The 21,558-nt window shown below is 39.3% G+C and overlaps 1 protein-coding gene across 4 annotated transcripts; it reads left to right on the forward strand.

Moving 5' to 3' along the window:
* Window positions 1–2,567: 2,567 nt before the first annotated feature.
* Window positions 2,568–20,244, forward strand: TXNDC9 (thioredoxin domain containing 9). Of its 4 annotated transcripts, XM_019455381.2 has the most exons (6): window positions 2,568–2,737; window positions 4,470–4,505; window positions 4,715–4,933; window positions 13,048–13,166; window positions 17,172–17,426; window positions 19,654–20,244. In XM_019455381.2, the coding sequence occupies exons 3-6, from the start codon at window positions 4,745–4,747 to the stop codon at window positions 19,769–19,771; spliced, it is 681 nt and encodes a 226-aa protein (XP_019310926.1). In that variant the 5' UTR covers window positions 2,568–2,737; window positions 4,470–4,505; window positions 4,715–4,744; the 3' UTR covers window positions 19,772–20,244. The 4 variants fall into 4 exon arrangements, with proteins under 4 accessions (XP_019310926.1, XP_019310997.1, XP_019310853.1 ...); XM_019455452.2 differs by lacking the exon at window positions 4,470–4,505 and having other exon boundaries at window positions 2,568–2,719; XM_019455308.2 differs by lacking the exon at window positions 4,470–4,505 and having other exon boundaries at window positions 2,569–2,737.
* Window positions 20,245–21,558: the final 1,314 nt, after the last annotated feature.

Genomic DNA, 21,558 nt, shown 5'->3' on the forward strand with positions numbered 1-21,558 from the left:
TGTAATAACCATGGGTAATTGGTACACAAAGCTTTATTATACTCATCTATTTCTTCCACACGGTTGAAGAAAAAATGCAGCCTATGCGTCAAAACATCCGGCCAAAAGCAAAGAAATTTTTGTCCCACGAAATCACCCAGAATTCTGCTTATTTTCTCTAATTTACCTGGTTTGATTAGCAAGTTCTAGTCTGCAAGCCAGTTAACTTCCTCCAATTCCAAGATTCACCTTGATGTCTTTCAATTCCACTCATCAGCTAGGTGACTGCTAGGTAACTGTCAGGTGAGCACACAACCCAGAATTCCAAATTATAATTAGTAATCTTATTTTAACTTCAAGACCTGATATCCATTTTTGAGTCAAAATGACTATTACAGATGGTTGTCATGGTTTTTGTTTTAGTTTTACCTTACTCTCCCCCTAATCTCTGAACTAGTTTGGTGAGTGGTATACAAAGCTGAAATATAACAGATGTTGTTCCTTCCCTGGGAGTAAACTTTGAGAAGAGTGAAAGAATTCAATCGAATGTGACACACAGAAATGTTGCAAAAATTTCGGGGTAGGTAGCTTTATGATATATCCTTACACTCCCTCCCCCCAAAAACCTTTTAAGTGGTTAGAAAGGAGAGACCCGGGTTGGTTGGTTTTGTCTCCTCCCCAGTTTTTAGGGGGAGGTGCTTAGAGAGCAAAGAAATGACCAAAAGACAGGCCGGAAGAAGGAAAGCTTTGAAAAGCACGGAATCTGGACAACCAGCCCTTAAATAATTGAGACCTGTCCCCAAATACAATAAAGGTTAAGAGGGAGTTACCTGTTAAACACCTCCGGGTAATTCCAACGCACCTGAGCGGCTCAGAGTTTAAAAAAAAAAAAAAAAAAAAAAAACTAGCTCTAGGTGCACATATTCGAACTCTCCTCTCCAAGTATTCATAGGTACAAAGGCACAGAAAGAACTCTTCCTCACCGTCGCTAATAGTAGCGCCGCAAAAACAACTCTCTCGCCCTGGCCACGATGGCCGGGCCGTGTCCGGCCCAGAGAAGCGTCCTGAGCCCCTACCCCTGGGAACCCCGAAACCACTGCCCTGCTCCTGTGGCGGGAGACCCCTCTTTCCAGGCCGGGAGAGAAGTAGCCACGGGACCAAGTATCGACTGGAAGAACGCCGCCGAGGCCCTCCGCGCCCGCCCGGAACTGGGGTCTTGGCCCCGCGCCGCCCCATTCTGGGCTCAGGCCCGGGGCCCCCGCGGTGTCGGTCGCGAGCCTCGCCCCCGGTCCCACCCCGCGCCAGCGGAACCCGCGCGAACCCCTGAGCTGCGCCGGACGCCGCCGCGCAGACCCAGTCACTGGCTACCTGTCCTTCGCTCTTGTTTTTCTGCTTCTTCCCCATCGTGTGTCAGCGGCGCTCGTAGTCCCCAGCCCCTCTATTCGGTCTCTTACAGACCCAATGTCCCCCAGCCGACTTTGGTCTCTGTTCAGCTCCGTTCCCCTCGCGCTGCCGCCTCTCGCACCCGGCTCTCCACAGACCCGCGCACTGGGACAGGGCACATATGGTGTGAGCTCTGAGTGCGCAAGCGCATCGCCCAGCCGCCTCGGCGTGAGGACGCAGGGCGCGGCTCATCGAGAGCTGCGCTTTGGGTAGAGCGTCTCCAGTTCACCCGCCCCTCAGGCGGGAGCCCGAGCGCCCCCTTTCCACAAGCGTCCTCCGCGCAGCGATAACCGCGGGGTTCTAGAACCCTGACACAGACAATGAGGCCGAAAATTACCCTTGTCAGCTCCATCTCTAAGGGGGAACGCGGACTTGGATGGTTGGAGCTCATTTCAGAAATAAACCTTGGGCTTTCAGTCCACCTCTGTATCTTTGTATTCTCAGACGCACGAAGTTCAGTAAAGAACCATGATGAACAAACGATAGGCACTCTGCATGATAAATCCAGAACAAATTGTAACTTTCGGTAACATCCCTGAATTATGAAGTCTGTTGAGTCACTAAAAAAATAACTACAATAAAATAAGGACACACCCATTCCCCAAAATAGATCTTAATCTTTACATTCAAAGCGAGAGCAAGTTCTAAGAATTTGTGTTAGGGAAGGTAAAAGGAACCTACTAGGGTGGTAAGCATGTTCAATACCTGGATCTGGACGGTGATATTATGGGTGTTATCTATGTAAAAACTAATCATGCTGTGTAAGTTATACCTCAACTTTTTTTAAAAATTTACATCCAAGTTAGTTACCATGTAGTGCAACAATAATTTGAGTTATACCTCAACTTTTTTTAAAAAAATGTGTTCATTAAACACAATGCAAGGGAAGTTGGAGTGTCACTCTGGAGCAAGACCATAGCTGTCTCGTTTCTGATGTAACATTACGTGTCCTAAGGCTCAGAGCCTAAGAAAGTCCGACAAGGCGAGGTTGAGCACTTATAAACTACAACTTCCAGCGTACTTTGCTCCCTCCTCCGTGGGCCGTTTACTCCGAAGGAGGCTAGTAATCGGAAACCTGGGGGTGGAGAAATGGGAGGTGCGCACGCGCAGAAGCGCTCACCGCACGCACGCCCTCCTCCCCCGCCCAACTTCCTTGAGTGTCGCAGGTTGTGTCGCGGGAGGGCCGCAGCTAAAGAGGAGGCGGAAGTGACGGCCGGTTCGCAGCTACCGGCAGCTGCTGTGAGGGTGAAGGCACAGTGGACTGCCTTTCTGGAGCGACTGGTTCCTCACTTCTCAGGTATCCCCGAGAGCTCAGGTGAGGCAGCGGATGGTGAGAAAAAGCCGGCCACCGCCTCCCGGTGCTGATGGACACTTCACTCAACATCCGGCCAGGGCGGGGGATGGGCGCTGCCTAGATGTCGGTGTCAGTGAGGTGGAGGCGGCTTTGGCGCATGCGCCCCGGGAGGTGTGGAACTCGCGGCCACCTGAACTCGGCCTTCATGTATTCCTGGGGGCTCAGGGAGTGGCGAGGATGCTTTTGGGAAGGTGCCTGGGGAGCATTTAAGGTTGTTCTGGCGGGTGCATGGAAGAGAGTCAAAGAAACAGGTAATTTGAGGTCAGACAAGCCCCTTCCCACCATTCTCGATGAACTGAAAAAGAGTCAGAGGTTTGTGGTTTGAAGAATGAAAAGTTATCAGAACCGCTACACCCCCTCCTTTATTTCCCTTTTGTAAATGCGGTGACCACCGCCACCTGTCCCCTGAACAGCTTTTATTAATCACTTCTGTTCCCAATTATTCCAGAATTAAATTCTGAATTCATCTTATAAAACTCTAGGAATAAGTATTTTCTATACCTCTAATAAAAACAGGTTCTGACATGTAGGTCAGTCTCTTAATAACCAATTTTCTTCTTATCCGGCCACAACCCTAAAGGAAACAATCTTACTGACATTTTTCTTTGGAGGTAGGGAGTGTGAAATTATTTTACCATATTTGAAATGCCGCTCCTTGAAAGTTTATAGCATTTATGAGGAACTTACAGTTTGGTTTTTAAAACTCAAATACCTTTGAAACTTAATGATAATTTGACCAGAAACTAGGCACATATTCATTCAGTATTAACACATTTTTTGAGCAGTTAGCCCTGCTAATTCTGGGATGAAATCAAGTGTGCTTTTCAACTACTTTTCCTGTGAAGAAAGATGAATCAAAAGTGAAGTTTGCAAGAAGATTATTACTTCTTTCCAGTTCAGCAGTTTAGACGGTTTGTGTGGGCTAGGCTGTATATATAAGTAAGGGGATCAGTGAGTTCATGGTTTATTAAGATGTTTTAAGGTTCTTCAGTAGTATTTTCAACTGTGTCGTAGTTAATTGGGATTCAACATCTTTCTGCTTTGATAGGCAAATTATAAATTATATTTCTGTAGTAATAACCCAGGGATACACCTAAAATTTACATCTGATTGTTGCCGGCAGAAAATACTACATTGTTTAAAATGTGTACTTGAGATAGAGCTTCCTTTCCTATCTGGATTAGATTTTGTTTTTAAACTCCTATTTTACATTAAGGAGTGATGGGAAAATCAATATTTTTAATATTTGTTGTGATACTGTTTTACATCAAAGTTAAGAACACTGTCAGTAGATTAACACCAGTATCTTTGTAGCCTCATAGAGTTTGTTAGATTATAGGCGAATAGCAGCAAAAACTAAAGTTTAGAGAACACCAAGCACTGTTCTTTACATAAATTGTAGTGTGCTTTCTCAGGGATTAAATAAAAATCATTTATGTAGAGACCTTTGGCTCTCTATATCTTTGGCTCAACTCCACTCTGTATTGAAGCAAAGTTTGTTTTGTATATGTAAGTGTAAAACCTTAGTACAGTTAAACTTTACTGTTATTCACAGTCATTTCTGCTTTCTCTTTTCTTCTGGTTTAAAAACAACAACAACAAAAAAAAAACCCTGTCAATATATGTCACTAGGTATAACTCCCAACTACCCATTTCTCTCTAGTCTTAAAGACTTGTCTTTGCTTTATTGTAGTGAAACAATGTAAATCAGAAGCACCTAAACTTTGCTGTAAGTAATTTTTGAGTGGTTTGACTATAACCTGTTGAAAGTTCAATTTAAAAGTATTTAAGTAAAAATGTTTAAATGTAACATGAAATGCTGGGTTGTCAGAACACTTTGTAGACTACAAATTTTACACTTGCTAGAAGTTTTGAAAATGGGAGAGGAAACTTTGTCTTTTTTTTTTTTTCTCACAACTTTGCAAACTTTCTCCCTAGCACCAAGACTAAACTGTACCATTTAGAAGAATGGAAGCTAATACATCTGTTGACATGTTTTCAAAAGTCCTGGAGAATCAATTGCTTCAGACTACCAAACTAGTGGAAGAACATTTGGATTCTGAAATTCAGAAACTGGATCAGATGGATGAGGATGAATTGGAACGCCTCAAAGAAAAGAGACTTGAGGCACTAAGGAAAGCTCAACAGCAGAAACAAGTAACCTCTCTGCCCTGCTTTCTGAAATTACTTTAACAGTATGCTCCTAACAACTTATATATACATGTGCTGCAGTAGTTACATTTCAGGCCTCATTTTTAAGGTTTTTATTTTTGGGGGTTAACTTCAAAGTATGATAACTGTTAACAATTTTCTGGGAAAAAATTAGTTTTAAAGAGACATTAAAAATTAGCCTACTCAGCATATTAATCCTCAGTCAAGTAAAAGAAACATGTGTCCAAGGTCATTTTTTGAGCTCAGATTTATTGGGTGAGGAGGAAGTAAACTAGGAAGAACACTGGGAGTACAAGGAGCCAGTCATTCATTCCCCTTTTGGGTAGTTGTAAAGCCAGTTATACTTCAGTTGTGATCAGTATAAGTGAGGTAAGAGCTGTAAGGCAATTTACATTGAAGAAATTTTCAGGCTTTGCCAGTGTAACAAATACATGACTTATTTATTCAAAAGAATGCATATTGGGTCACAAAGAAGGGTGGCCACAACGCTATCCTTGTTGTTGGTCTCTTTAGAGTGTGAGTGTGAAACCAACTTGTAGACTCTGGTCAAAACAAATTGGGTTAAATCCGTAAATTTAATTTGGATTGAAAATGTTTACATTGCTTTACATTGAAATAGATTATTACCAATTCTGGTTGCTCTTCAGTTGGCTATGGCTAAAACATGAGCTTTAAATTTTCTAGAGAAACAGTGAGTTTTGTTTGTGCTGCTACAGCATCTCTTTGATAATGTTTATCCCCTCACAATTTAGAAGAGTTGCTACAAAAGGAATCTTCTATAATGTGACTGAGTTTCTAGTTTTATATTTTGAGTTTTCTACAATAGGGTGTGTGTATATGTATGTGGATTTGAAACCAGGAGACTTTAATATAATGCTAATCATTATCTCAGGTAATACATGATGAGATTCTGCTACACATTCCTCTTTTTCATGACAACAGGTAAATAACACTACTAATTGCTAATGTTCAACTAACAAAAGTTGTCATAACCAGGATGTTTTTCTGCAAAGACTGAATCTACCTGATTTGCAGTAAGGAATATACATAATGGCTTAAATGAAATTGTCAGCAGTTAAAAACAATATTTTGAGTATCATTAAAAATCATCTCAGGCATGCAGCCTTTATGGATTTTTTAATTAATACGCAAATCAATTTAAAATGAATTTGTCATAGAATAAGTGAGAGGGTCTTATTTTAGAGCTTTCACTGCATTTAATCTTTTTTTTTTAATATGAAATTTATTGTCAGATTGGTTTCCATACAACACCCAGTGCTCATCCCAATAGGTGCCCTCCTCAATACCCCTCACCCACCCTCCACTCCCTCCCACCCCCCATCAACCCTCAGTTTGTTCTCAGTTTTTTTTTTAAATTTTTTTTTTTTCAACGTTTATTTTATTTTTGGGACAGAGAGAGACAGAGCATGAATGGGGGAGGGACAGAGAGAGAGGGAGACACAGAATCGGAAACAGGCTCCAGGCTCTGAGCCATCAGCCCAGAGCCCGACGCGGGGCTCGAACTCACGGACCGTGAGATCGTGACCTGGCTGAAGTCGGACGCTTAACCGACTGCGCCACCCAGGCGCCCCTGTTCTCAGTTTTTAAGAGTCTCTTATGTTTTGGCTCCCTCCCTCTCTAACCTTTTTTTTTTCCCCTTCCCCTCCCCCTCCCCCATGGTCTTCTGTTAAGTTTCTCAGGATCCACATAAGAGTGAAAACATATGGTATCTGTCTTTCTCTGTATGACTTACTTCACTTAGCATAACACTCTCCAGTTCCAACCACGTTGCTACAAAAGGCCATATTTCATTCTTTCTCATTGCCAAGTAGTATTCCATTGTGTATATAAACCACATTTCTTTATCCGTTCATCAGTTGATGGACATTTAGGCTCTTTCCATAATTTGGCATTGTTGAAAGTGCTGCTGTAAACATTGGGGGTACAGGTGCCCCTACACATCAGCACTCCTGTATCCCTTGGGTAAATTCCTAGCAGTGCTATTGCTGAGTCATAAAGTAGATCTATTTTTAATTTTTTGAGGAAATTCCACACTGTTTTCCAGAGTGGCTGCACCAGTTTACATTCCCACCAACAGTGCAAGAGGGTGCCCATTTCTCCACATCCTCTCCAGCATCTGTAGTCTCCTGATTTGTTCATTTTAGCCACTCTGACTGGCATGAGGTGATACCTCAGTGTGGTTTTGTTTTGTTTCCCTGATGAGGAGTGACATTGAGCATCTTTTCATGTCCCTGTTGGATATCTGGATGTCTTCTTTAGAGAAGTGTCTGTTCATGTTTTCTGCCCATTTCTTCACTGGTTTAGTTGTTTTTCGGGTGTGGAGTTTGGTGAGCTCTTTATAGATTTTGGATACTAGCCTTTTGTCTGATTTGTCATTTGCAAATATCTTTTCCCATTCCGTTGGTTGCCTTTTAGCTTTGTTAATTGTTTCCTTTGCTGTGCAGAAGCTTTTTATCTTCATGAGGTCCCAATAGTTCAGTTTTGCTTTTAATTCCCTTGCCTTTGGAGATGTGTCAAGTAAGAAATTGCTGCGGCTGAGGTCAGAGAGGGTTTTTTTCCTGCTTTCTCCTCTAGGGTTTTGATGGTTTCCTGTCTCACATTCAGGTCCTTTATCCATTTTCAGTTTATTTTTATGAATGGTATAAGAAAGTGGTCTAGTTTCATTCTTCTGCATGTTGGTGTCCAGATCTCCCAGCACCATTTGTTAAAAGACTGTTTTCCGGGGCGCCTGGGTGGCTCAGTCAATTGAGCATCCGACTTCAGCTCAGGTCACGATCTCGCGGTTCGTGAGTTCGAGCCCCACGTTGGGCTCTGGGCTGATGGCTCAGAGCCTGGAGCCTGCTTCCGATTCTGTGTCTCCCTCTCTCTCTCTGCCCCTCCCCCGTTCATGCTCTGTCTCTCTCTGTCCCAAAAATAAATAAACTTTAAAAAAAATTAAAAAAAAAAAAAAGACTGTTTTCCACTGGATTTTCTTTCCTGCTTTGTCAAAGATTAGTTGGCCATACTTTTGTGGGTCCAATTCTGGGTTCTCTATTCTATTCGTTTGGTCTATGTGTCTGTTTTTGTGCCAATACCATGCTGTCTTGATGATTACAGCTTTGTAGTAGAGACTAGTCTGGGATTGTGATGCCTCCTGCTTTGGTCTTCTTCAATATTACTTTGGCTATTCGGGGTCTTTTGTGGTTCCATACAAATTTTAGGAATGCTTGTTCTAGCTTCGAGAAGAATGCTGGTACAATTTTGATTGGGATTGCATTGAATGATTGATTGTAGATTGCTTTGGGTGGCATTGACATTTTAACAATATTTATTCTTCCAATCCATGAGCATGGAATGTTTTTCCATTTCTTTGTATCTTCTTCAATTTCCTTCATAAGCTTTCTATAGTTTTCAGCATACAGATCTTTTACATCTTTGGTTAGATTTATTCCTAGGTATTTTATGCTTCTTGGTGCAATTGTGAATGGGATCAGTTTCTTCATTTGTCTTTCTGTTGCTTCATTGTTAGTGTATAAGAATGCAACTGATTTCTGTACATTGATTTTGTATCCTGCAACTTTGCTGAATTCATGTATCAGTTCTAGCAGACTTTTGGTGGAGTCTATCGGATTTTCCATGTATAGTATCATGTCATCTGCAAAAAGTGAAAGCTTGACTTCATCTTTGCCAATTTTGATGCCTTTGATTTCCTTTTGTTGTCTGATTGCTGATGCTAGAACTTCCAACACCATGTTAAACAACAGCGGTGAGAGTGGGCATCCCTGTCGTGTTCCTGATCTCAGAGAAAAAGCTCTCAGTTTTTCCCCACTGAGGATGATGTTAGCTGTGGGCTTTTCATAAATGGCTTTTATGATCTTTAAGTGTGTTCCTTCTACCCCGACTTTCTCGAGGGTTTTTATTAAGAAAGGCTGCTGAATTTTGTCAAAGGCCTTTTCTGCATCGATTGACAGGATCATGGGGTTCTTATCTTTTCTTTTAGTAATGTGATGTATCACGTTGATTGATTTGCGATTGTTGAACCAGCCCTGCATCCCAGGAATGAATCCCACTTGATCATGGTGAATAATTATTTTCATATGCTGTTGAATTCGATTTGCTAGTATTTTATTGAGAATTTTTGCATCCATATTTATCAGGGATATTGGCCTGTAGTTCTGTTTTTTTACTGGGTCTCTGTCTGGTTTGGGAATCAAAGTAATGCTGGCTTCAAAGAATGTTTCTGGAAGTTTTCCGTTCCTTTCTATTTTTTGGAACAGCTTGAGAAAGATAGGTATTATCTCTGCTTTAAATGACTGGTAGAATTCCCCAGGGAAGCCATCTGGTCCTGGATTCTTATTTGTTGGGAGATTTTTGATAACTGATTCAATTTCTTTGCTGGTTATGGTCTGTTCAAGTTTTCTATTTCTTCCTGTTTGAGTTTTGGAAGTGGGTGGGTGCTTAGGAATTTGTCCATTTCTTCCAGGTTGTCCAGTTTTTTGGCATATAATTTTTCATAGTATTCCCTGATAATTGCTTGTATTTCTGAGGGATTGGTTGTCATCTCCCTTTGGGTCATCTCCCTTTTCTTTTTGAGAAGCCTGGCCAGAAGTTTATCAATTTTATTTTTTCGAAAAACCAACTCTTGGTTTCATTGATCTTCTCTACAGTTTTTTTAGATTCTATATTGTTTGTTTATGCTCTGATCTTTATTATTTCTCTTCTTCTGCTGGGTTTGGGGTGTCTTTGCTATTCTGCTTCTATTTGCTTTAGGTATGCTGTTAGATTTTGTATTTGGGATTTTTCTTGTTTCTTGAGATAGGCCTGGATTGCAATGTATTTTCCTCTCAGGACTGCCTTCGCTTCATCCCAGAATGTTTGGATTGTTGTATTTTCATTTTCATTTGTTTCCATATATTCTTTCATTTCTTCTCCAATTGGCTGGTTGACCCATTCATTCTTTAGTAGGGTGTTCTTTAACCTCCATGCTTTTGGAGGTTTTCCAGACTTTTTCCTATGGTTGATTTCAAGTTTCATAGCATTGTGGTCTGAAAGTGTGCGTGATATGATCTCAATTTATCATAGGATAACTGAGAGGGTCTTATTTTAGAGCTTTCATTGCATTTTAATCTTTTTTATTAAAATGCTTCCTAAGGAAGTAGATAAGAAGCCTTAATAGATTTTATAGATACTCTTTTTCAAAGAGTAATATAGATTGCATAGTAATTTTGATTTACTGATCTATGTGAGTATCAGGAAATCAGTATAAGCAGTGACATAAGCACTTAATAGACCTACGTGAATCAATATTCCTCAGTCAGCCAAGCACCCTCCTACTGTTATGACAGCTAGTGACATATGAGTTGGGTGGTGAAAAGGACAGGTGAGAAATAAGAAGAGCCCATCCAAAGGCTTGGGTTTTAGCCACTAAGTGAGAGCAAAATGCTGCCCACTGCCAGCCCTTGGGTAGGCTCAGCCTGCACCGTGATCTGTGCCCATCCTGCTTGATTCCATTCAGCAGATACTTGGGGAGCACATGCTCTGTGAAAGAAACTATGCTAAGAGCACAGGGGTGTGCTGAGTGTCTTGGGAGAGATGCCATGTGTTGGTAGAGGTTCAGAGTGGGCTTGCCTCCCTCTTAAGAACTTGGACAGGTTCAGGTCTTTGGCCTATTGGTTAAACATATGGGAATTAATAATAAAAAGAGCTTTTAAAAAAAATTTTTTTTTAATGTTTACTCATTTTTGAGAGACAGAGACAGAGTGTAAGCAGGGGAGGGGCAGAGAGAGAGGGAGACACAGAATCCAAAGCTGTGCTGACAGCTCAGAGCCCGATAGGGGGCTTGAACTCACAAACCATGAGATCATGACCTGAGCCAAAGTCAGATGCTTAACTAACTGAGCCACCCAGGCACCCCAATAAAAAGAGCTTTTTAAAAAATATTCTTTTTTTAAGGGCACATGTTATTGGTCAGTTAAGAAAAATCATGAAATGTGACATGCTATTAAGGAATTGTATTTGAGAGTTTAAATTGTTTATAGAAGCCTGATTGGGGGTGCCTGAGTGGCTCAGGCAGTTAAGTCTCCAACTCTTAATTTCAGCTCAGGTCATGAACTCACAGTTGTGAGATAGAGCCTTGTGTCGGGATCTGTGCTGAGCATGGAGTCTGCTTAAGATTCTCTCTCTCCCTTCCTGTCCCTCCCCCGCTTGTGCAGGGGTGTGCATGCTCTATCAAAAAAATGTTTTTTTTAATTTTCATTTATTTATTTTAAATGTTTTAGAGAGAGAGTGCATGTGCACATGCACAATCCGGGGAGGGACAGAGAGAGAGAGAGGAATAGAAGATCCGAAGCAGGCTCCATGCTGATAGCACAGACCATGATGCGGAGCTCCAACTCACAAACCGTGAAATCATGACCTGAGCTGAAGTCGGATGCTTAACCAACTGAGCTACCCAGGCACCACTAAAAAAAATTTTTTTTAAAAGAAGCTTACCAAAGAAATATCACATAAGGAGAAAACACCAGGGCCTCCTGTGAGTGTTAGCTCAGCATTAGTCAATGTGAAATGGAAACCAAAACTATTAATGCTGTCTGTATTAGCTTAAGTCCAGAAGAAGAAAAGAGATGGCACTCGTGCCCCTTTTCTAGGCAGACCACTTCTGGAGGGCTCTATTCACACCTCTGCCACTTTTTAAAAAGATGAGGAGGAATTAGTCTCTGATCAGAGGAGGATAACTAGAAGAGTAAGAAATGTAGAGATCATTTCAGCTGAGAAACAGCCAAAAGGAAATGAAGGGGGAGGTAGAAAAGAAAAGACATAGGTGAGATAGGACATCTGAAGGGCTGACATGTGAAAGATAACAACTTTTCTCTCTAATCTTCTGTCCAAGCTGGGACTCACAGACCAAAGTTACAGTTATACTGTAGTTCAGGGTGAGAAAACCCTTCTAAAAGTATAAATGCAGATGCTTTTTAAGGACATGTGCCAAACACTATTGCAGTTATTTTCATGTTGATGGTCTTATTTTCACAACTTAGTGAGATAGTTGCTTTGTGATCTCCACTTTACAAATAAGGAAATGGAGACTCAAAAAGGTTAATTAGAATTCTTAGACTAATAAATGGTAGAACAATTATTTAAGCCCATACCTTCTGCCTGCATGCCCAGTGGTCCTTTTTGTAAAAATCAGTTGCCTCAAAAAGGAAGCAAGCTACCAGTTGAGATGATGAATCTTTCCTGTGGCAGGAAGCTTGAGAAACAAAAAGGTCTGTCAGGCATGGTTGATAAGGGTTGATATGTTGGGTCGAGAAGTTGGATTAGATGACTTGTGAGTGCTGTATTGTTTCTGGACACCATATGAGAAGACAACTTTTTCTATCTAGTATACTACCCATTGGTGACCAGTATAGAAGTGGTTCCTGCCTCTCTGAGCCCACAGGGCTCCTAAGCTACAAAGCTGCAATAACCACTGCCTGTGTCTTCCCCTCCCCTACAAAGACCAAGTAGCTTTATCTCATGAGCATTATTTTTCAAAGCTTTGCAGTAACTTGGATCTAATGCTTCTGATTTTAGTAGTTTGAGCGCAGCGAAATTAAATGGATATTTACTTTCTTTTCATTTTATTTATTTTAGAGAGAAAGTGAGCATGAGTGGGGGAGGGGTAAGAGGGGGTAGAGGGGAAGAGAGAAGCAGGCTCCACACTGAGCATGGATCAAGGGGCTCAATCCCATGACACTGGAATCATGACTTGAGTCGAAATCAGGAGTTGGACACTCAATTGACTGAGCCACCCAGGCACCCCTTATGTCTCTTGAGTCTAAATTTTTATTTTTGAAGTTCTAACAAAACATTTGTGTGAAGGTACCAAGACAGACGATTGTTTTAAACACAAAGCATGCTGAAAGATAATCATTGCCCACAGACTGTGTTTGCGCTGACACTGGAAACATATGAAAGTAAATCACTAAGAGGAATTCATTTCCTTCTACAAGATAAAATCAACTTCATTACAGAATATTACAGTGATTTAGACCCAAAATGTGAAGTGGTACTGGAAGAGATATTTCAAGTGTGTAATATTTCCCTTTTCTCCAAATTAGGAATGGCTTTCAAAAGGACATGGAGAATACAGAGAAATACCTAGTGAGAGAGACTTTTTTCAGGAAGTCAAGGAGAGTAAAAAAGTGGTTTGCCATTTCTACAGGGACTCCACGTTCAGGTAACTTTGTTTCCATCAGTGACTTTTTAAAATTTTATTTATTTATTTTTGTTAATGTTTGTTTATTTTTGAGGGAGAGTGAACGCAAGTGGAGGGTGGGGAGAGCAAGAGAGAGGGGCACAGAGGATCCGAAGCAGACTGCACTGATAGCAGCGAGCCCAATGCAGGGCTTGAGCTCACGAACTGTGAGATCATGACCTAAGCTGAAGTTGGACACTCAACTGACTGATCACCTAGGTGCCCCAAGTGAGTTTTTAAAAATATGATGAGATCTTTGAATAGAGATATGCTACTAACATAATAGAGAAATTAAGAAAAATAAGAGGAACTGCTTCTTAAGTTCTTTGTACTTGTGTACAAATCTCCATTAAACAGTTGTTATTTTGAAGATTAATGTAAAACCTGTGATACAAAAAAGTATAAATGAACATTATTGAAATTCAAGATTATTTCCACAGAACTAGCTATTTTCTGAATTATATTTCCACTAGATAACTTTAAAAACATCTAAGAAACATACATGTAAATTTTCTGTCAACACAAGAATTATTTATTTATTTATTTATTTTGGTGCTGTTATGATACAGGTGTGATGTGGGGAGTGGGGGCCAACCTTTGAACACCAGCTTTGAATTCACTCCTCAGCTAGCAACTCATGGGGAGACAATGGTTTGGCCAAGCCTTTCACTAGAAGCATCGCTGGGACTGCCAGCCTTGGCCGAAAGCAGAGGAAAGTGATTTATGTTAGAGAGGCCAGGTCTGCAAGCCTCTCTATGGAGGCAGAATCCTTGTACAATGAAAATACCCCTAGAAGAGATTATATCTTAACTCAGAGGACTCATGCCTTTCTTTCTTTTAACCCCAAAATTTGATTAGTTGCCAACTTTTAGAAATTGAGAGATACAGTTTTTTTAATCCAGATTTCAGAATTTTAAAAAAATCGAATTAACTTAATAGCAAACCTAGAATTCAGTATGAAAGCAGTTTGCTAATACTGAAGATCAGCTGCCTCCCTCAGACAGATATACACTCCAGTGTAGAGTCTCCATCATTCACTGTTGTCTCAGCCCTGCCCTCTTCCCTCATTTCAGTAACCCACCCAGCCCTTGTCTTAAACTCACCACCCAGTAACTTGGTTATTAATTAACATTTTTCATGGATTGATTACCTGGGATTTGTGGACTAACGTAATAAAAAGGAAAGAAAATGTTGAGATTGTGAAATCTGTATGGGAAAGTGGGAAGGAATTAGGAAAGAAAAGAATATCAGAGAAACCTTCTGCCACCATGGTACTCTATCATCTCCCATTGGCACACATTTCTCAAGTTGCCAACTTCTGACATATATGATGAGGTGATGTGTTAATATCATATTACTCTCTAAGATTGATATTATATGATGTTTATTAGATGTATTTGTCCACTAAATTGTTAGGTTTGTGAAAGCAGAGAGTTTGCCTCTATTGTGGTTAACTGTGCTCCCCAAGTTCCTAGCCTTAGAGCAGCAATGGCTGACAACGCATACTAGGTGCTCAGTAAATATATTTGATGGGGGTATAAACAATGCAATACCAGGAGTACTTACCTTCAAAACAAATGAAAAATAAGGCGTGCCTGGCTGGCTCAGTCAGTAGAGCATCTAACTTGATCTTGGTGTCTTGAGTTCAAGTCCAACATTGGGTATAGAGATTGCTTTAAAAAAAATTAAAAAAAAAAAGAGAGTGCCTGAGTAACTCAGTCAGTTAAGCATCCAACTCTTGATCTCAGTTCAAGTCTTAATCTTACAGTTCGTGAGATCGAGCCCTGCATCGGGCTCTGCTTTTAGCACAGAGATCTCTCTGTCTCTCCCTCTCTCTCAAATAAACTTTAAAAGAAAAGAAAAATCAAAGATCAAAATGTTTTATATATAGATCTGATACAGGTATCAAAGTTCTTGGCACATAGCAGGCTGGATACTTGATGTGTAAAATCCTGGAACATTAACAATGACCCTTTCAGGTAAGTAGGTGTAATTCCAGTGCTTTATGTGTGGAGACCAAGACTTGGAGAAATTAAGTAACTCACCTAATGTCACTCATCTCCTAAATGATAGAAGACGATTTAAACCCAGGATTTAAGCCTAATGCTGTTTTAACTACACCATGATTGCTGCTTCTGGGTTAAAAAAAATGGATTAATTTAAAATAGGTTCCATATAACTCCAGTAAAACCATGGAGTTGATTTATCTACAAGTTTTCAAGAACATGTTTCTCATATAATGGTTCATTTATCATTTGTGGTTCATTCAGAAACTAATTATTAATTTGTTCTCTCCTACCATTTTTCACTAGTCTCATTGCTATACTACATGGGTGATATATGAAAAGATACTTTCAGAGGTAAAGTGATGAGGCATCCAGGTTACCAGAAACTTGCTGGACCCAATCCTAATTCAGGAATAAGTACACCAAGAAGTGCCCAGAAAGCCTGCTAATAACAACTATGAAACATTTGATGTCTTCATCATCTAAAGCAGTAGTTCTCAAATTTATGGGGCATGAGAGTCACCTGCCTGTTTCCCAGCTCCACTCCCAGAAAATTTTGGTTCGTCTATATGTTTTAAAAGTTAATTTTAATAAATACCTGTGATTAAAAACTATTGCTCAAGGGGTCCCTGGGTGGCTCAGTCAGTTAAGTGTCTGACTGTGGCTCAGGTCATGATCTCGTGAGTTCAAGTCCCACATCGGGCTCTCTACTGTCAGCACAGAGCCCACTTCAGATCCTCTTTCCCCATCTCTTTCTGCCCTTCTCCTGCCTCAAAAATAAACATTAAAAAAATTAAAAGAAAAAAAAAAAGAACTGCTCAAGAAGATTATTATTAAGAGTAGTCTTTTTTAGGAACCCTAGAGGATTGACCAATTTAAAATGCATTTTAACTTACAGGAAATGTCATTTCCATTTTTCTTTTCAAAAGAAGGTGGCTTAATAAAAGTTACTCCTGATATTTTTCATTTCTTTAGAACCTTATGACCATATTTATAGCCCTTAACCTTATGCTTTTTTTTTTTTAATTTTTTTTTAATATTTATTTATTTTTGAGAGAGAGAGAGAGAGAGAGAGAGAGAGAGATGGCATGAGCAGGGGCAGGGCAGAGAGAGAGGGAGACAGAATCTGAAGCAGGCTCCAGGCTCTGAGCTGTCAGCACAGAGCCCAATGCAGGACTCGAACTCACAAACTGAAATCATGACCTGAGCCGAAGTCAGACACTTAACCGACTGAGCCACCCAGGCGCCCCTTAACCTTATGCTTCTTAATGAAAGTTGCACAATTGGGAGAGTTCTTTCTCAATGACACCATTCAGTCTTAGTGACTTCCAAATAAGGCACTGTATATACATTTCTGATTCTGAAAAGTCTCCTCTGAGTTCTGTCAAGTTCAGTTTTGTCACCTTTCAAGTTCCATGTATGAGACACCAGTAAACAAAGATAAATGACAATTTTTTGTTCTTACCAAGAACATGACAACTTCATGAACCACTTACAATTAAAGCATATATTTAATATTTTGTTTTTTATGAATATCATTAGGACACATCTGACTTCTAGAATACTGGATTCTTTTTCTCCCTCTTATATCATTTAGCTAACCTATGAAAGAGAAATGAGGTTATCCGACACAAGCATGCATTGGCTGCCAAATTATATTCAAATAGAAAAACTATAAAAATAGATGTACCTTTATGATATTTATTTTAGGGGCACCTAGGTGGCTCAGTCAGTTTAGCGTCCGACTTCGGCTCAGGTCGTGATCTCACAGCTCATGAGTTCGAGCCCTGCATTGGGCTCTGTGCTGACAGCTTGCAACCTGGAGCCTGCTTCAGATTCTGTGTCTCCCTCTCTCTCCGCCCCTAACCCACTTGCATCCATCCTGTCTCCTGTCTCTCTCAAAAATAAATAAACATTAAAAAAAATTTTTTTTAAATAAGTATGTTTAAGCTTTTGATTTTCTACATGCTGTTGTTTGCAGGTGTAAAATATTAGACCGACATTTGGTAATATTATCCAAGAAACATCTGGAGACCAAATTTCTGAAGCTGAATGTGGAAAAAGCACCTTTCCTTTGTGAGAGACTGCGTATCAAAGTCATTCCCACACTAGCACTGGTAAAAGATGGAAAAACACAAGATTATGTTGTTGGATTTACTGACCTAGGAAATACAGATGACTTCACCACAGAAACTTTAGAATGGAGGCTGGGTTGTTCTGATATTCTCAATTACAGGTAACTTTTAGCAAAACAATTTTAATTCACATATTCAGTTGATGTTTTTAGAGAAGTTTTTTTATGTCAACATTTATGGAGCTAAGTTTTCTGAAACAAAAAGTTTCACAAATGAAAAATGTATTTCTTAAAGTACATTATTACTTTAAACAAAATCCATTAGATCTTAAAACAAAATCCATTAGAGATAAAATTGAGTCTTGGAGTACACCTAGCTATAAAAGTTTTCAACCTAGATCTTATCGAACTAATTTTGTATTAGTCTAGAAACCCAAAATGACATTGAACATCAGATTTTTTAATGTAGCTATTCTTGTCTTGTAGAATCTGATAAAATGTATAATCTGGTATCTGATTAGCTTAAATGACTTACCATGAAGAACAGTCTCAATTTGAAAACAATCAAAAATGCAACTTCCATTTTTCATTCATCTCCTTGTCTGCTTCTCCAAGTAATTTATCTAATTCCATAAACCATATCATCTAGTTTTCTGTGCCTGTTTTTGATTTGCAAAATTAACAGATAAAATTATATAATTATCATTCCACAGTCCTAGTGCCTTTCAGTAAGTAGAAAGTTCTCTCCTCTTTTTCCTCCCCCTTTTTCTCTGAATCTCCCCTACACCTGCCTAAATTATCCCTACATTGGAATTTTAGGTTTTACTTTTCTTAATACTAAGTAAAACATTTTTTTGAAATGAATTTTGAAATGATTTCAAACTTTAAACAAGTTGGAAACTAGTACAAAGAATTCTCATAGACCTTTTGCCCATATTTCTCAAGTTTTAAAAAGTTTACATTTGCTTTATCATTTTTCTGAATACATAAATACTGTTTTCAAAACCATTTGAGGAGGAGTTGGAGATGTATTGTCCCTATACTCCTAAATATTTCCTTGTGTATTTTCTAATAAAGACTTTTTCTTATATAACCACAGTAGAGTAGTTAAGATGAGAAGTGTTTTATAATATGTAGACCTTATTCAGATTCTACCTTTGTCCCAATAATGTCCTGCATACTAAAATGTTGCGTGTAGTTACTGTGTATTTTTAGTTCCATTAACCTGTAACAACTTGTCATTTTTCAATACTTTGACATTTTTGAAGAGTACATGTTATTTATTTTGTAGAGCATCCCTCAATTTGGGTTTGTCTCATGTTTCAAGATTAGGTTTGGACTATGCATTTTTCATAGGTACATGATGGAAGGGATGTTATATTCCTTCTCAATGTATTGTAGCAGGAGGTATAGGATGGTTTGTTTGTTTCATTTCTGGTGGTAATAACTGAGCATTGGTTAACCAGTTGTCTACCAACCCAAATGATGATTTAGGAAGAACTTTTCCATATTACACATTAATTCACTTTTTCATTTATTTGTATTAGAATGGGCAGTGGCTTATCTTATCCATTGGGTTATATTTGGTTATTAATATTATTTACTTTGAAGCCCAGATTGCCCCAGTGTGGTCAGTGAGAGCCCCTCTTATGGAGCCTTCTTTGTCTTTTCCATGTGTCTCAATAGTTCTTTAAGTACTTGCTTTCTGGTGCAAATAAGATGTCTTAGAGAGGGACTCATGTAGTACTTTCCCTAGAATTGGCTGTTTCTTCAGGGAACCATGGTTCCTCTCAGTGGCAAATGATATTTCAAAACCAGAATCTAGGTGCCAGACATCTTCCCAGATATTTTTGAAAGAAGTTGTTTTCTCATTTCATATATTTCTCAAGCATCATTGAAGTTTCATACCAATTCCAGGTTAATGATAATGAATTCCATGAGTTTTCTTGATGTTTATCTAAACATTATAAGATATTAAACAGGATCAAACCAGCCATAACAAGCTATCAGAAATAGAGCACCATTTTCTGTGTCATTCTTACAGTGACAAGAATCTAATCCAAGTTCAGCATATCCAAAACTGATGGAAAAACAATTTCATTTCTTTCTATGCTTTTCAGTCAGAAATTCTATTGGTACATCCTCTGAGATGTTAATCAGTAATTAATGCTAAAAGAGAAAATAAAACATTGATATAAGAGACTTAGTAATACAAAATAAGGTTTAAAACTTTTAACCATAATTGTGAATAATATACCTCTTCTGTAACACCAGCATTAAAGAAAACTTTATTCCACGTTAGGAAGAAAAGAATTTTTTGTGCAGGTTAGCATACCAACTGTACAAAATTATAAAGAGTAAATGCTTTTCAAATTTGCTTTATTTTTAGTGGAAATTTAATGGAGCCACCATTTCAGAGCCAAAAGAAATTTGGAACAAACTTCACAAAGCTGGAAAAGAAAACTATCCGAGGGAAGAAATATGATTCAGACTCTGATGATGATTAGAAATTAATTATAATTCTTTGTAAATTGTCTTTTTATTTCTGCTTCAAAATTAGATGTGTTTTCTAAATTCAGTTGGTTTTGATACATTGGTCATCTAATGGTCATATTCTAGAGTTTTGTACAGTTTCATCACATTGAAAGACATCTTTAATATTTTCTGTGTGGCACTTGTGTTGAAGAAAACTGAGTTCTTAAATTATCCAGCAAGGGTCTGGATTCTCTATTTTTGAGATTGATTTTATCACAATATGATTCTTAGGTCTTTATACCATTCACAATTGTGTTTTTAATCTACTGGATTGGAAATAGGAATTCAAATTATTCCAGGACTAATTCTTACACAGCATCATTTCCTTTATACAACAGGTCAAATTACATTTACTGGTGTAACAGACTCACTTGTAAATGAATTATAAACACTCTTTACTTCTGGAATATATTTAACTATTAAAAAACTGCTTATTTATTCTGTAGGCTGTGTGTTGATGTTGAATGAACTGATGGCAGCAGAAAGTTTTTTCAGGTTTTGAACATTTTGCCTTAGAATTCTGATTACTTGTATTTTAATACATGCATTAAAAATAATCAGGAAGCATGTTTGGAATGGCAACATGAGATCTGCACACTCCTCAGTGAAAATAACTGGTAAATATATATATGTATATATTTTTTCACTTAAAGTCTCTGGGAATTGTCATAAAAGCATACAGCAAACAAAAACATTTGTTACAGAAACATATATTCAAGAAAACACTGAAGCTTGGTAAGAATAGTGAATCCCTCTGGTATTTGAGCCATGACCCCATACCCTTCTGCCCCTAGCTCCCCACTTCAGCCTACAGTTTCTCCCTAGGATGAGTAGACTCCTAGCATTTCTCATGCTACCCACCCCCACCCCCACCATGTCACAGTACCAAAGAGGTCTGGACCTTCCTTCCTCTACCCAGTCCCCACTTACAGCACTGAACATCTACACCAGGAATGGCAGACCAAGAATACTGTTTTCTAATCACTTGCCCCAGCTTATAAGTGGATCCATGCCAGGAGAGGCAAACACGACCAGGAGCTATCACCCACAGCTCTATTTATAGACCACAGGTATCACTCCTATAAAAGCAGGCTACTGTCCCCAGCCTTGACTCTGAGGGAGTAGCAAGCTATAAAAACAGCTTCCATAGCATCCTCTAATGAGAGGTTAGTTCAAACCTAAGGGTGCTGCTGTAGACAAAGGAAATTTGGAGTGGGAGTAGACAGACAAGAGAAGACTATAACTCCATGATAGCTACAAGCAAAAGGGAAGACCAGTGATAAGTCTAACAGAGAATGAAAGGCAGCTAAGGGTAGTCCTAAGACTAGAACAAACCTCAAAGAGTCTACAAGGGCATGAATTTAATTAGATCAAACTCTGTAGCAATTTATGCCCCAGGGCATTGTCCAAAATAAGTCCACCAGTAGTTAGTGGATGTTAATTCACAGTGTGATAACAGTAGAGGCAGACAAACTGGACCTCTTAGAAGGAGATCAAGGAAAGAAACCGTAAAAACCCAAAAACTGTCCTTGGGTTTGGAGGGAGGAGTCAGGGTGATCCCACATACCCAGGCTGTACCCTTTGCAAAGGAGCATCAGAGGCTGTACAGTGCAAGGTAAATGGATTTAAATAGGCTAAGTCACTAAATAAGCCCTGGGGAAGAGGGAAGGATGAGTTTCCAGAGCTGCTATATTATCTAAACTCTAGTTTTCAACAAAAAGTTACAAGATCTGTAGAGAAACAGTAAAGTGTGTGCCAT

The sequence above is a fragment of the Panthera pardus genome, unplaced genomic scaffold (genome assembly GCF_024362965.1).
Source record: "Panthera pardus isolate Hobbes unplaced genomic scaffold, ASM2436296v1 HiC_scaffold_25, whole genome shotgun sequence".
NCBI lineage: Eukaryota > Metazoa > Chordata > Mammalia > Carnivora > Felidae > Panthera > Panthera pardus.

Excerpts from the sequence above, each read along its gene's own strand:
- TXNDC9 (XM_019455381.2), top strand. The coding sequence starts at position 4,745 with ATGGAAGCTAATACATCTGTTGACATGTTTTCAAAAGTCCTGGAGAAT. Across the intron at positions 13,167-17,171 it reads TACAGGGACTCCACGTTCAG|GTGTAAAATATTAGACCGAC; the intron begins GTAACTTTGTTT and ends TGTTGTTTGCAG. Across the intron at positions 17,427-19,653 it reads TCTGATATTCTCAATTACAG|TGGAAATTTAATGGAGCCAC; the intron begins GTAACTTTTAGC and ends CTTTATTTTTAG.